General features: G+C 47.3%; 1 protein-coding gene across 1 annotated transcript in view; it reads left to right on the forward strand.

Moving 5' to 3' along the window:
• Positions 1-12,540, forward strand: part of ANOS1 (anosmin 1) — a 143,771-nt gene that overhangs the window by 81,367 nt on the left and 49,864 nt on the right. Inside the window, exons 4-6 of the mRNA XM_011384651.1 lie at positions 1,744-1,966; positions 9,422-9,606; positions 11,987-12,116. Of these exons, the coding sequence (XP_011382953.1) occupies positions 1,744-1,966; positions 9,422-9,606; positions 11,987-12,116 (538 nt within the window). The remainder of the gene's footprint in view (positions 1-1,743; positions 1,967-9,421; positions 9,607-11,986; positions 12,117-12,540) is intronic.

Consider the following 12,540-nt stretch of genomic DNA (forward strand, 5'->3'; position numbering starts at 1 on the left):
GACACACATTGAACTTCCAGTGTCAGCAGGCCTCTCGTGGCGACTGGAGGACGCAGCTGCTGACCACGTCCTCACGGAATGACCAACATCTCCGGCTCTTACGTAGATTTTTCAAAAGCCGCGGGAAAAGGCGCATGGCATTTGCCATCTGCACTTGTACAGCGATCGACGGTCAGTCCGGCACGCTTTGGAGGCCAGGACAGGTGCTGGCAGGTGTCGGCAGGTGTCACCAGGTAGTGGAGAGCCCTATGCAGTCATCACCAAGAAGTAGCAGGCAGCACATAGGCAGCTCTTACCTTACCAGGTGTAGCCAGGTATTGCCCAGGTGTCACGCAACGTGTAGGAGGTGGTACCAGGTGTTGCCCAGGTGTCGCCAGGAATGAACCATGGTTAATGGCCAGAACGGAGCCGCGGGCACCCTGCTGGCATTGCCACACGAGGCTCACATTCTCTCCGTTGGTTTCGATTCACCATTCGCCAAGTGACCACATTTATTATATCCCCGACTCGACTTGACATCGGGTGGTAAAGACAACGTGCCCTCCTCGTCCCGCTTACTCCCAACATTAAGAAACCGCGACAGGAGTTCGTAGGACCCGCTTGCAGACACCGGTCTCAGACCCTGGTCTTGGGCAGGCTGATCTGTCGTAGCGACCAGCTGCCCTTAGGAGGAAACCGGACCTGGGGATTGTACCTGGCTGGACAGGTGTGTCACAGGCGAAAGGGTTTTAGAGGTACACAATGAGGGTTAGGGTACCCATCTCGACCGCTACCTTCAACAGGCAAAGGAGATTTGGGGTGCAGGTCACGTTCTTGTCTTTTTCGGACACCTTCCTAAGGCAGAGGAGGACGAAGGCAGCTGTGACGTTGCCCTGACTGTGGCTGCTGTCAGGAGCCTCGGCGGCTCCCACGTCAGTGGCAGAAAACACCCTTATACCTCCGATGGCAGCTCGTGGCCAAGCGGTGACCAGACACCCTCCTGAACCACTTTGCCTTTGATACATAATGCTTTCCATTGCTCACGCTTTTTCAATAACACGTCCCTCGAACACATCCAGGAATACCTGTCCTTGATCGTGCGTGACTGATTCTGGCTCCACTGAAATGTCCTCAGCTAGCTGCTGCTCAGAACCTGTGTCCCGATCATACCTGCGTGCCTTGACTTTCAAAGATGATTCGCGTTCACGACCAACTGACAGTTCCATACTGTGAAGAGATTCCCCATGCCCAGTCATTCTACGAGCTGGATGCGATTAAAATACGTTCAGTTAATTGTAGCTTAGACCACTTTGAGATTAAAATGTGCTGCATCTCAGAATGATTACGTTTTCATTAGCCCACGGCTAACGTATTCTGATTATTGTTTACAGTACGTGGGAAAAAATGACTCATTAGAAAAGGAAATTAGATATGTGAAGGCATATCTCCAAATTGGCCCCTCAGATGGTACCTAATGTGTTTTATAAATAGTAATAATCAGTCATTTGACAACTGCTTTGTAGTCAGAATGTAATCTGTGCACGCGTGCGTATAATCGACACGTATCTGTCGCAGGCCAGACAAAATGGTTACTGGTGGCTGCTAATCCTTTAGGAAATCGGCAGGAAACATGACTTCCTCAGGGGGAAAGCAAGCAAACACATTTATTTCGTAAAGCGTTCCAGGGAAGCTTCGACGACAGAAGAATCTCAACCTTGCGTTGCGATGTCTTTAATGGAGGGGGTTCCCCGTTCTCTCTCGCAGCCTCTGTTCCCCAGGAAGAACTCCGAATGCCTGACCAGCTGTGAATTCCTCAAGTACGTCCTGTCCGTGAGGCAGGGGGACTGCCCGGCCCCCGAGAGAGCCAGCGGATTCGCCGCCGCCTGCGTGGAGAGCTGCGACGTGGACAGCGAGTGTTCGGGCGTTAAGAAGTGCTGTTCCAATGGCTGTGGACACACGTGCCAGGTGCCCAAGACGCTGTACAAAGGTAAGAGCCAGCCGGGCAAGGGTGGCAGTCCAAGATGTCACCGCTGCAAGAAGAGACAAAACACAGACAAAACTGACTTGGTGCCACCTGCACACATCTTAAAATAGTCAGGGACCGTAGAAATCGGAGGACGTTCTTCCTGTTAATTGTCTTTAAATGTCACGTGCAGAAGCACAGCACCAAATCGGGGACGTCTTTTTGTGTTTTATTTTTTTGTCCACTTAAGAACGAATCAGATTAAGCTCCCCTGGGTGCGGTGGCATAAACCGATTTAAATCTCTGGGACGTAGGGTGGGGGTGGGGCCCGCTTGAAAAACGCAGAACCTACGCCCTCGTATTGTGTTTTTACGATGATGGCCATGGCGTAATCCAAGAAGACAGGCGTCCTGGTCTCTTGTGGGTTTTCAATGTTTTGATTCTTATCTTGAGGTCCTAGATGTGGGGAGCGCCCCGTTTCCCAGGGAGGAGTTCCAGTTAGTGAACAATGAAGCAGGTGTGACGCTTGACATTCACTGCGGTTTCTAGAGCACCTGTGTCCTGTAGGCTGAGCGTCACTCGCTTCCTTCTGTCCGCGTCACTCAGGTCTTTCCTTCCGAACTGCTGCTGTTGGATTAGGTCGTTTGGATGCTGTCGAAGTATACGCCGCGAGACACGCCATTTTGCTCGTCTTTCGGGGGGTCTCATTTGCAGAGTAACATGAAGAGAATCAGTCTGTAGCCTCGAGTCGGGTTATCTCTCTGTCTCTGTCTTTCTCACGTTCACTGACAGCAAGCGTAGAATTTCGAAATGTAGGTGGCTTTCTTTTTTTTCTTTTTTTTAACTATGCGTAAAACGGTATTGCCCGGCAATGCCGATTTTGGATTACGTGCTGGCTAACGATGTTTATAAGTCTATTCTCAGCCTCATAGCGCTTCACAGCCCCTAGAAGCCACGTGCCTGCCTCAGCCCCGCTCCTGCTCACCAGGAAATACTGTCATCCGAAACCTCTGTCATCTGCCCACTATACTTGTGTTCCCGTAGGATCCTTCCAAACCTGACACAAAGACTGTGTCTCCAATTCCAAACAACCACTGCTTTCCCGTTCTTCCCGAGCGTCATGTCTTAAATGCGTTTAAAGTCTTATTGTTTTCCTGCCTCTTATTATAAACTTTATAACGTCTTTTTCGCGAACTCTAACCCATTTAATGTTTTTAAAGTCTGTTCTTATGAAACCTTTTCTGTTACTGCAGATCATGTGCTATTTAAGGATTAGCATTTCCCATAAAAATGGGATGCTTTCGGAATGATTGTTAAAACCCCGTTTGTAAAACCTTTAGCGTTTGAAAAGTAGGGCATTTCGAGAAGAGAATATAAATTATGTTTTTTATATAAAAGCATTGAAGAGTCAGTGTGAAGTTCAAATATGCCAGGTTCACAGAGAAAAAGGGGACTGGCCTATGAAAATGATTAATTATTAAAAGATACTTGCTGTTTAGACCTGCGCCTTAGCAAATGTGATGGATTTCTTCTAAAGCACTGAAGTGTCCTACGAACTAGGATTTCTCCGGAGAGAGACAGTTCACAGAGAACGGACCACAAGTAGAAGAAACAGACTCTGCTGACTTGACAGTGACTTTCCCATAAAGAGCATAAGGATGATATTTGTTATTATGAAAAAAAAAATATATATATATATATACACATGTAGGTATCTCCCTTTGCTTTTGCCTTTGCCCCGGCAGAAAAGCCTGTTCATATGCTGACCCCTTTGACAGCACCAATGAATAAGTTGGGGTGCACCCAAGAGGGGGTTCAGATGGAGCCTGCTGGAATCCTTTCTACGACAACCGTAGCTAATTAGCCACGTGACACCACCATCCAATTCCTGACCGGCAGCCACCCTGCTTGCTCACTCTCCAAAGAGGGCGGGCTGGCCATGGCCCCAGGCCTTCTGGAAGGGGGTCCTTTCTGACCCAGCTCTTGGCTTTGCGGGGAGAAGAAGAGGGACCCAGCCCGACACTACGCACACTCGTCAACCTGGGCCCTCTGGAGTACCAGCTGTCACCGTCCTCAGCTTCCATTCCCTCGAACTCACCCACGGAGGATAAGGTCACCCTTCTCTACTAATGCGAGGACTGTGCGGTCTCTTTTCTTAGGAAGAGGGGGCTCGATCGTTACTTGCGACGTACGAGACCTGCTCTCAGCTCACACGTGCTGAAGCTCAGGCTGCAGCCCGTCTGGGGGGACTGGGGAGCTGGTAGCAGAAATGCAGCTGAGCCCAACTGCCACCTGGGCCAGCTGTCCTGCCATGTTTATTCTGACCCTCTCTGACTTCCGTAGCAGGACCGTCAACGTCAGGCTGTCTAGGGCATCGGCGCATTAATGTCAATATCAAATATTTTATTCTTATAAAACCCCCGACTTACCAATTGTCGTAGGCTAATAAATTGGGGTGCAAAAATCAATATGACGCCAATCCCCACCCAGTCCCGTAGTTCGTTATCAAGGCAATCGTGCCCAAAATACTTATTTAAGGGGACAAATAATTCTTTTAAACTTTTGCAGGAGGTCAATATGTACCAACCCCTGTCCTATTTTTCCTCCTATTGCTGATCGAGTTAATTAAAATAACAAAACTCGGAAACACGTGCTTTCTGTTTGGTCTTCCGTGCTTGTGCCAGGGAAGATGGGAGGCACACTGACTTCGCAGCTTCAAAATCTTTATACGTTAGAAACCCGAGTTTTGAAAACAATGCGTGTTTTGGAAAAAATGATCGACAAAATGCTCCGTTCTATCTGAGCCTTTAATTGTTCACGGCAGTAAGAACCGTCCTTGGCTAATGCGTCTAAGTGACCTCTACAGACTAGAGTTATAGTTTGACACGGTCTAAGGGAAACTGCAGAGTTTTTTCATTACCCTTCAAAGAAAGAAAATTATTAGCAACGTCCTGGGAGACATGAAAACGTTAGCGTGACACCCAAAGGTGCTAATTCTCTGAAACGCAAGCCTTCGCATCGCTGTGGGAAGTTCACAAGGCTGACCGTCCACGGGCGAAACATCAGTGACCGCACGTGTAGTCAGCGACCCTTTCTTCGATTGTCTCCCGTTCCCTATTTCAGTCTGACCTACGACCTACTTAGACTCCTCCCTCCAGAAGATGATTTGCTTGTTTTCCTGCCCAAATTGCTGCCTCTTCTGACTCCCAGCTCCGGCACTTGGTTTGGGTAGGGAAGGAGAAAAAGTCAAAATTGTTTCCCAAACATAAGGATTCAGATCAATCCGGGGCTTTCCGTTACCAACATTTTCTCTTGGCCGTGCACAAGCCAAGGATGAATCATGCATCGATGTATTTCTTTTCAAAAAGACCCGGGGATGAAGTCGATTCGGTAGATCCATGAATATCGTAATATTTGAAAGATTTAAACTTCAGGCCTTTAGAAATGAACTCATGCTGCTTTTCTGTCAATATATTTTCCATATATTTTTAAAGCATTGGGCTTCTGTTTCTTCGATTTCGCCAAAATACATGTAACACTTTAAAAATGGCCTCTATATTTTCAGGATGGTATGCAATAGCATTTTGAATTTTTTTAACAGAATAGTTTAGATTTCAGATGACTGATTTGTTCAAGAATAATAAAAAAGAACAGTTCTGGTCATTTACATAATAAAAAACACACCGAGGAGAGATTCAGCCCACACATCTGGTTATGGAACCGGGCAGCTGGTTGAACTAACAAGGATCGTGTAGAAGATGGATGGACAGTGGCGGCTGGCGGTCTGGGGGTTGGGAGCCCCATCTGCTCACAGTTACGGCCAAGTGCTGCGGTTACTCCCAGTCAGGGAAGCCACCTGACCCAATGCAGAGCAGATGGACCACTTCTCAACGTGCGGATCGTGACTTTGCTGTACATCGTAATTAATGAGATTTGTAAATGAAGACATTCGAACTGACGTTGTCCCACGCCCATCCTGGTCCATCAAAGCTCTTGGTTGTTGAATGATAATCAAAATTAAAACCCTGTAGCAACGAGGGTCCGATGCGCAGGTTTGCTTCTGATGAGTTCAGGTTACCTCAGGGGCTAAAGTACTTACCGTAGGTGCATTTATGCTGGAGGATTGTGCACGGGACAGACGGCCAAGGAGAAAGATGGATTTGCACATCTCAGGGAATGTGCTCTAGCAGGTCAGAGGACTAACCGATCGTCTCTTTACCGGAAGGAATCGAGTGAACCAGGAAAGGTTCTCAGAGGCGCCTCCTCTTCCCGTACCTGCAAACTCCCTCCCCAGAGGTATTTGTCTAGTACCTGGCTGCACACCTTGAATGGAAGAATGATACAAACAATCATTTTGTTAAGATCGGTTTTGCATCACAATTTTTTTTTTTTACCTAAAAAGAGTTGACAGGTACTTCTGGGTTAAGACCAATCATAGTTTAACTTTGGGATTTTCATCTTAGCAGAGATTGTTAGAAACTGGTCTTTTTTCCTCTTTATCCAGGGAAGTTCTACGGTCAATGCAATACAATTATTCCATTTTGTAAAGCTATCGATATTGATTTATTTATGATTTAGTACTTACCTCTTAAAAAGTGAGAGTAAATGAATGTCTGAGTGATAAGACTTTGATGGAAAAGAGATGTGAGTTTTTCTGAGATGCGAGTTTCTCAAAAGACTATGTGCTTGAGGAGGCAGCACAGGACACCCGGGATCACCCTTCCCCATGCCTCAGGGACGGTCACGCAGAGAGGGGTCTGCCGTGGCTGCAGAGATTTATGTAAATGTTCCAGTATCCGCTGATTTCCCCAGACATGTTCTTGGAGTCAGGACGAGGAAGCGGGTTAGCCCGTTTCTTCAGCAGGTGCGCACTGAGCATGTCCTGTGGCACAGTGTTCTCTCCTGGGACCTTCCGAGCTGTGGCCATGAAGCAGAAACGTTTCTCCACCACTGGGGCTGTAGCTTAGAGGAAAAGACGAGATCGTTCAGCGAGCTCGCCCCGCAGTAAGAGGCAGTTTAATGCGCATCGTAATGGTTACAGGCTACACGCCGGAGGGGGAGCCGAGGAACGGGACCCTTATTTACAGCTGCGAGGTGTAGGAACGTGGCTCAGGTGGCGTTTGGAGTGAGCCTGGAAGTACTCAGATTCTGTAGTGTGGAAAGAGGAAGAAAGACATTTCACGGTGAAAACAAAAAATAGTGACATAAGCAGACCGTGGCGGTGGCGAGCGCCTGGCGGAAAGGCTGGCTGACAGGCCGGTGTGAGGAGTACGGGACACGCAAGCGGAGGTCGCGAGAGACATGGCTGGCGGGCAGTCGTGCAGACGGATGCCCGGAGCGAGATGCAGTGACGTTCTTCACTCTGGAGAACGTGGGCGGGTGGGGGACTCTCCTCCACTTGGGGAAAATAACCACCAACCTGGCATCAAGAGGAAATTAGAAGACTGACAGTGACTTGCAGGGACCTGGAAGGGGAGGCCGCTGTGGAAGTCCACGCGGGACGTGGACGATGGAAGGGAACGTGGTCACCGTGGAGAAACCGTGGTTTGGGGATTCGTGGGCTCGCGCCTGGCAGTCACACGACGAGATGTCGGTAGGTAACGAGAACAAGTCACAAAGGTTTAAGACCCCTTAGATATCCAAACGCGTACAGTTGTCATGAACGTATATGTCACCGAGGAGAGGGACATATTTTGGGGCGAGGCCCTGAAGATGGGACTTGTGCAGAGATGTTCCTTCAGCAGGCAGGCAGGTGCGGGGCAAGATTTGAGAATCCCATGTTTAGCAGAAGCATTGAAGCCGTGAGAGTCAGCGGCACCCACCATGATGTCACGTCGGGCACAAAGAACGCAGCCGCAGCCAGGAATGACTGACAGGTGGCCCACCCATGCCGACCAGGAAGGTCAAGGACTTTACGGTCCGAGAGATTTACAGATCTATGAAGGCCACCTCTTCACTTTCCCTTCCTGAGTGGCTTTTCTTAATTCAAAATGGAGAAAGGAGCAGAGAATTCAGAGGGGAAACCCGACGTTGGGTCACGGCCCTGGGCAACGTACTTCATCTTCCTCGTACTCCGTTCCCTGATGTTCAAACTGTGGGGACCTGACCCTTCACCCGCTTCTCAAAGACACAGTATGGATCAGGGGACACGACTTTTCCCTAAGGTCAAGGGCACTTTATAGATACCACCCATCAGCACATCGAAGCGGAGAATGGCAAGGTGTGCGGAGTGTGTTCTCTAGAGAATAGTTTTGAAAAAAATTAGCGACCGTATGAGCCGACGTAAATGTGCCATTTAAAATTATCTAGTTCCATCCATCCAAATGTTTAACGACATTCAGATTTCCCTGAGTAAGACCTGACTTGAATTAAGATAAAAACAAAATAACTGGAAATTCAGCCACATCCCCGTGTGCATCGGACCTCATTGACAGTTCGTATTTGCACATTTTCCAGATTCCTCTTTGTTTAAACTTAAGAAATAGAGCATGGCGAGCTAAGTTTTTCCAATGAGTTGTCAGCGCTTTAGGCAAATGCCCATTCTCAATGGAAAATCACATTCGTGGCAACTGTCATTCTTCATTTTGATAGCGTTGAACATCGTGGCGCCGTAGACTCTACCTAATTCGATTATTTTTACATCTCCTTTTAGCGTTATAAACTTGTTTTAGAGTCCCTTTCCACAGGGGCTATAGTTTTGAACCATGGTTCTTTAGTTTTCCAGTCACCAGACAAGTTGCACGCACAGGCTCGGGGAACAGAAATCAGAATGATTTACTACTTTACAAAGAGACACCTGTGAGGGACTTTGGGAGCGATGCGGTCACTCCCGCCAAAGGCAAACATTATCAACTCGTTATTTTCCAATTTTGAGCCCTAAGTCTGAAGGACATAGAGCTGGCCCGGGCGTCATCTGCGCAATCGGCAAGACTCACTCTGGAAATAATTCTTGCGCGATTCGACTCTCTGAAGGGACCGAGCTTTAGGATATTTTCCTTAAAAGGAAAACTCCATGACATAGGAAGGGGACAATGTCATAATGACCCTAGAACATGTCATAAAAACAGAGCATGCTCACTGGGAAAAATGACTTGAACCCGTGTCGCCTCCCGTGACTTTCCCGTTACCCTCAAGTGGTTCAACTCGGTAACGTTTATTCGGAAGAATGTGTGTATGAAAATTGCTCTCGAGGGTCCCGGGGGGGTGGGGAGGGAAGCTTGTTCAGAATCAGGAATCGGTGTAGACCCTCTTAAAAAGATGAGGAACGGGCTAAGACTCTTTTGGAAAGTCATGGGCCGAACTTAGTGTCATAAGATTTCAAACGCGAAACCTCGATATAGAGAAGCCCCTTTTACGGAAGGAAGGGGAGTGTCCGCCGCCGTCTGATGAGATTTATCTCATCCACACATTGTCTTCTCCGACTTTCTCTTCAGTCCGAGTGCCACGCGGTTTGTTTTAACTCTCGCGGTCCCTTTCCAGGTGTCCCCCTGAAGCCCAGGAAAGAGTTACGATTTACAGAACTTCAATCTGGGCAGCTGGAGATTAAGTGGTCCTCGAAATTCAATATCTCCATTGAGCCTGTGATCTACGTGGTACAGAGAAGGTGGAACCCTGGCATCCATCCCAGCGAAGACGATGCCACACACTGGCAGACAGTGGCCCAGGTTAGTGCTTCCGAGACGGGACTGCCCCTTACAGAAACGCCCACTGCGCGCTCACAGATACAGAATTCACTAGCTGCCTCTTTAACGTAGCCTGACGACCGAAATAAGCTAACTGTGGACGTATCTCATGTATCTGCTGAACACAGCGTGCCCTCTGGATACGACCTAACACATGCAGAAACTTGACGATGGCTTTAATTCACTCAAAATACATGTGGCAGGGACATAATTTTCTAATCGGACTGTTCACATTTATTTCCTCCAAGGACTGCGTTTCCTTGAGATAAGCTTAAAACCAACTAGACTGAGGCCAACGCAATGCAGGGAAGGGTAGTTATTGTGGAAATGACTTGTCTTTTGTTTCTCCTAAATTTAAGACTTTATTCCACAAAAGGACTCCCACAGCGTGGAGGAAGATTCATATCACAAACTGCTCCGTGGAAAGCGGCCAGCGGCTCATCAACCTTTGCTAAGTGCTTTCTTTTCTGTCCGGTCACCTCCCCAGCTGACACGCCGCCTGTGTGGCGACACTCCTAGAGTTTATCTTAGCAGTGCTTCTTCCTCTTCTGTCTTGTGGAGGAGAAAAGCAAAATATTTTCTTTCTTTTTAAGAGCTGTTAAGTGGACTACCAGCTGTAGGAAAACTACACGGAGATAAAAAAAAAAAGAAAAAAAAAAGAAAAAGAACAAATTTTCCATACGAAACAGCTTCATGGTTTTCCACGACTCAAATGCGTTCTCCACATGGACGTCCATAGAGAAATATTCTCGCCTTGAGGTGATCAGATCACTTTCTCCAAGGATAAGATTCTTTTTTTTTTTTTTCCCAGTAAATGTAAAATACATTCTAGTATTCAGGTATTTGAAACCTGATTCTTTCGTCCATAGCAGTATCCCAATGAGGATACGCACTAAAAAAATTTAGAGACCCCAAAATTAATGAGAAGCTTCATGTAAAACATCTGAAATTAGAAAAACAGATCGGGTCAAATAAATTTTGTAATTCTATTCTACACCGATTTTGTAAAAAAAAAAAAAAAAAAAGTTTTAATAAAGCGGAGATGTTAAGAATACAGCCTAAAATTCTATTTGATGTACATGGCGTGTTCTCTTAAACAGAGGTACGATATCATTTGTAAATTTTCTAAACTCTTTTTAAGTTTTACAAAAGTAATTGATGAGATCATCTCTTTCGTCCCTTCCTTTTTGGAGAAAGAAAAGATCTTGATTGTTGCGCATTTTCGCTTGCTACCACTTGTAAGATCGGCTTTTTTTGGTCTGCTAAATTCTATGGCTCTCATGCTGACTTCAGTTTTTTCAATTCAAGGCTAAAACTCTAAGCGATGAAGTCGGCGAAAGGGTCTCAAATCCTGCCCACCGAGACAGAAAGCCACGTTGAAGAGTTCTCATTCTTCCTTTGATCCCAGAAATGTTTGGCTTCTTTTAGATATATATAAAAAATGTGACAGTCCTTTTCAGTAAGTTATAATAAACCGAGGTTTGGGACGGTTCAATTCGATTCTCCTTCCTCCGCTTTATGTAACTGAGCGTCAAGTTCAGTTTGGCACAGAGGACGCAGAGAATGGGGCCCTTTATTTTCGGGGATTCAAGGCAAAGGTTTTCAGCTCTCTCATGGGGCATCGTTGCAAACAGGTAGATTTTCCCTTAGCTCGATGAAGGACGGAAGTAGGAAAACTGTCAGAGCTACTTGATATTTGGACAGTGTCGCCTCAGAGGCGGCAAAAAGCGATGGACCGCCCTCTGTGTCCACTTTCCGCTTTCGGACATTTTATTGGACAGAGATATATGACCACACCTCACCCTTCAGGAACACGACTGGGTTCTTGCAGACCTTACACGATTTACTCAAACTAAAAAACAAAAAGGTCTCGCCTTGCGATGTACGTCCAGCATTCTCTAAGTCTGCGGGCTTCCAAAATTATATTGAGCATGCAAATTAAAGAGGCACTTTCTATAATCTAAAGATGGTTTTATTTTCTTGTCTATTGCGTAACGTTTAGCGCACATGTCTATTCACTTGTCTGTATGATTTAATTAAATCCCTCAAATGCGGTATTTAGTCACCAGATTGAAAGATAAACCCATGCATTCATCATAAGGTTTTGCCTTCCGGAGATGGTTAACTCTTTGGGGGGCAATGTCTATGGATGGAATTAGGTGACCGAAGCTTTTTCTAGAAGTTCCCTGACCCCTGACAGCTATCCCCACACCGGAGCATTAGGCGCATCTCTGCAGGAGGCTGTGCGGGGGGTGGTCCAGCCCGCCCGGTGTCGGTCGACGGCTTAGTGTAGGAAAGAAACAGACCCGATCGATGTGTCGGAATAAAAGGCTGCTCTGTGCCCTGTGCCCTTTCCCCTCAGACCACAGATGAGCGGGTTCAACTGATGGACATACGACCCAGCAGGTGGTACCAGTTCCGGGTGGCGGCCGTCAACGTGCACGGGACGCGCGGCTTCACGGCCCCCAGCAAACACTTCCACTCCTCCAAAGGTCAGTCTCGCCTTCCTGCTGGGCGCTCACACCGCCCCGCTGGGCACGTGGGGCGGGTAGACTCACCACGTCCGTCCCCTGCTCACGTCTGTGGCCGGCAGGTGTCCGGCTGTTCGCGGAGAAGCGGACGGGCTGTGTTGGAAGGTGCCGTGAATGTACGGTGACGGGCGACATTGGGCTTATGCCTCGGGGACGTTGCAGAAGGTGACCTCAGGGGGCTTGTCTCGACCTTGAGTGGCGGTCGTGCACCGTCAGCTTCTGTTGGGTCTTTGCCTGAAGATAGTCTGTATCAAGCACCGTTTGATTAATTTTTGGAGAGGATTTTAAAAATTGAAAAAAATTTAAATTTTCTTATTAAAATTAAAAAAATTTTAATTTTTTTAGTTAGGGCGATGTTAGACTCTGCAGGTTTTCTTTTTTCTCC

This window comes from Pteropus vampyrus, unplaced genomic scaffold (genome assembly GCF_000151845.1).
Source record: "Pteropus vampyrus isolate Shadow unplaced genomic scaffold, Pvam_2.0 Scaffold605, whole genome shotgun sequence".
Taxonomy (NCBI): domain Eukaryota; kingdom Metazoa; phylum Chordata; class Mammalia; order Chiroptera; family Pteropodidae; genus Pteropus; species Pteropus vampyrus.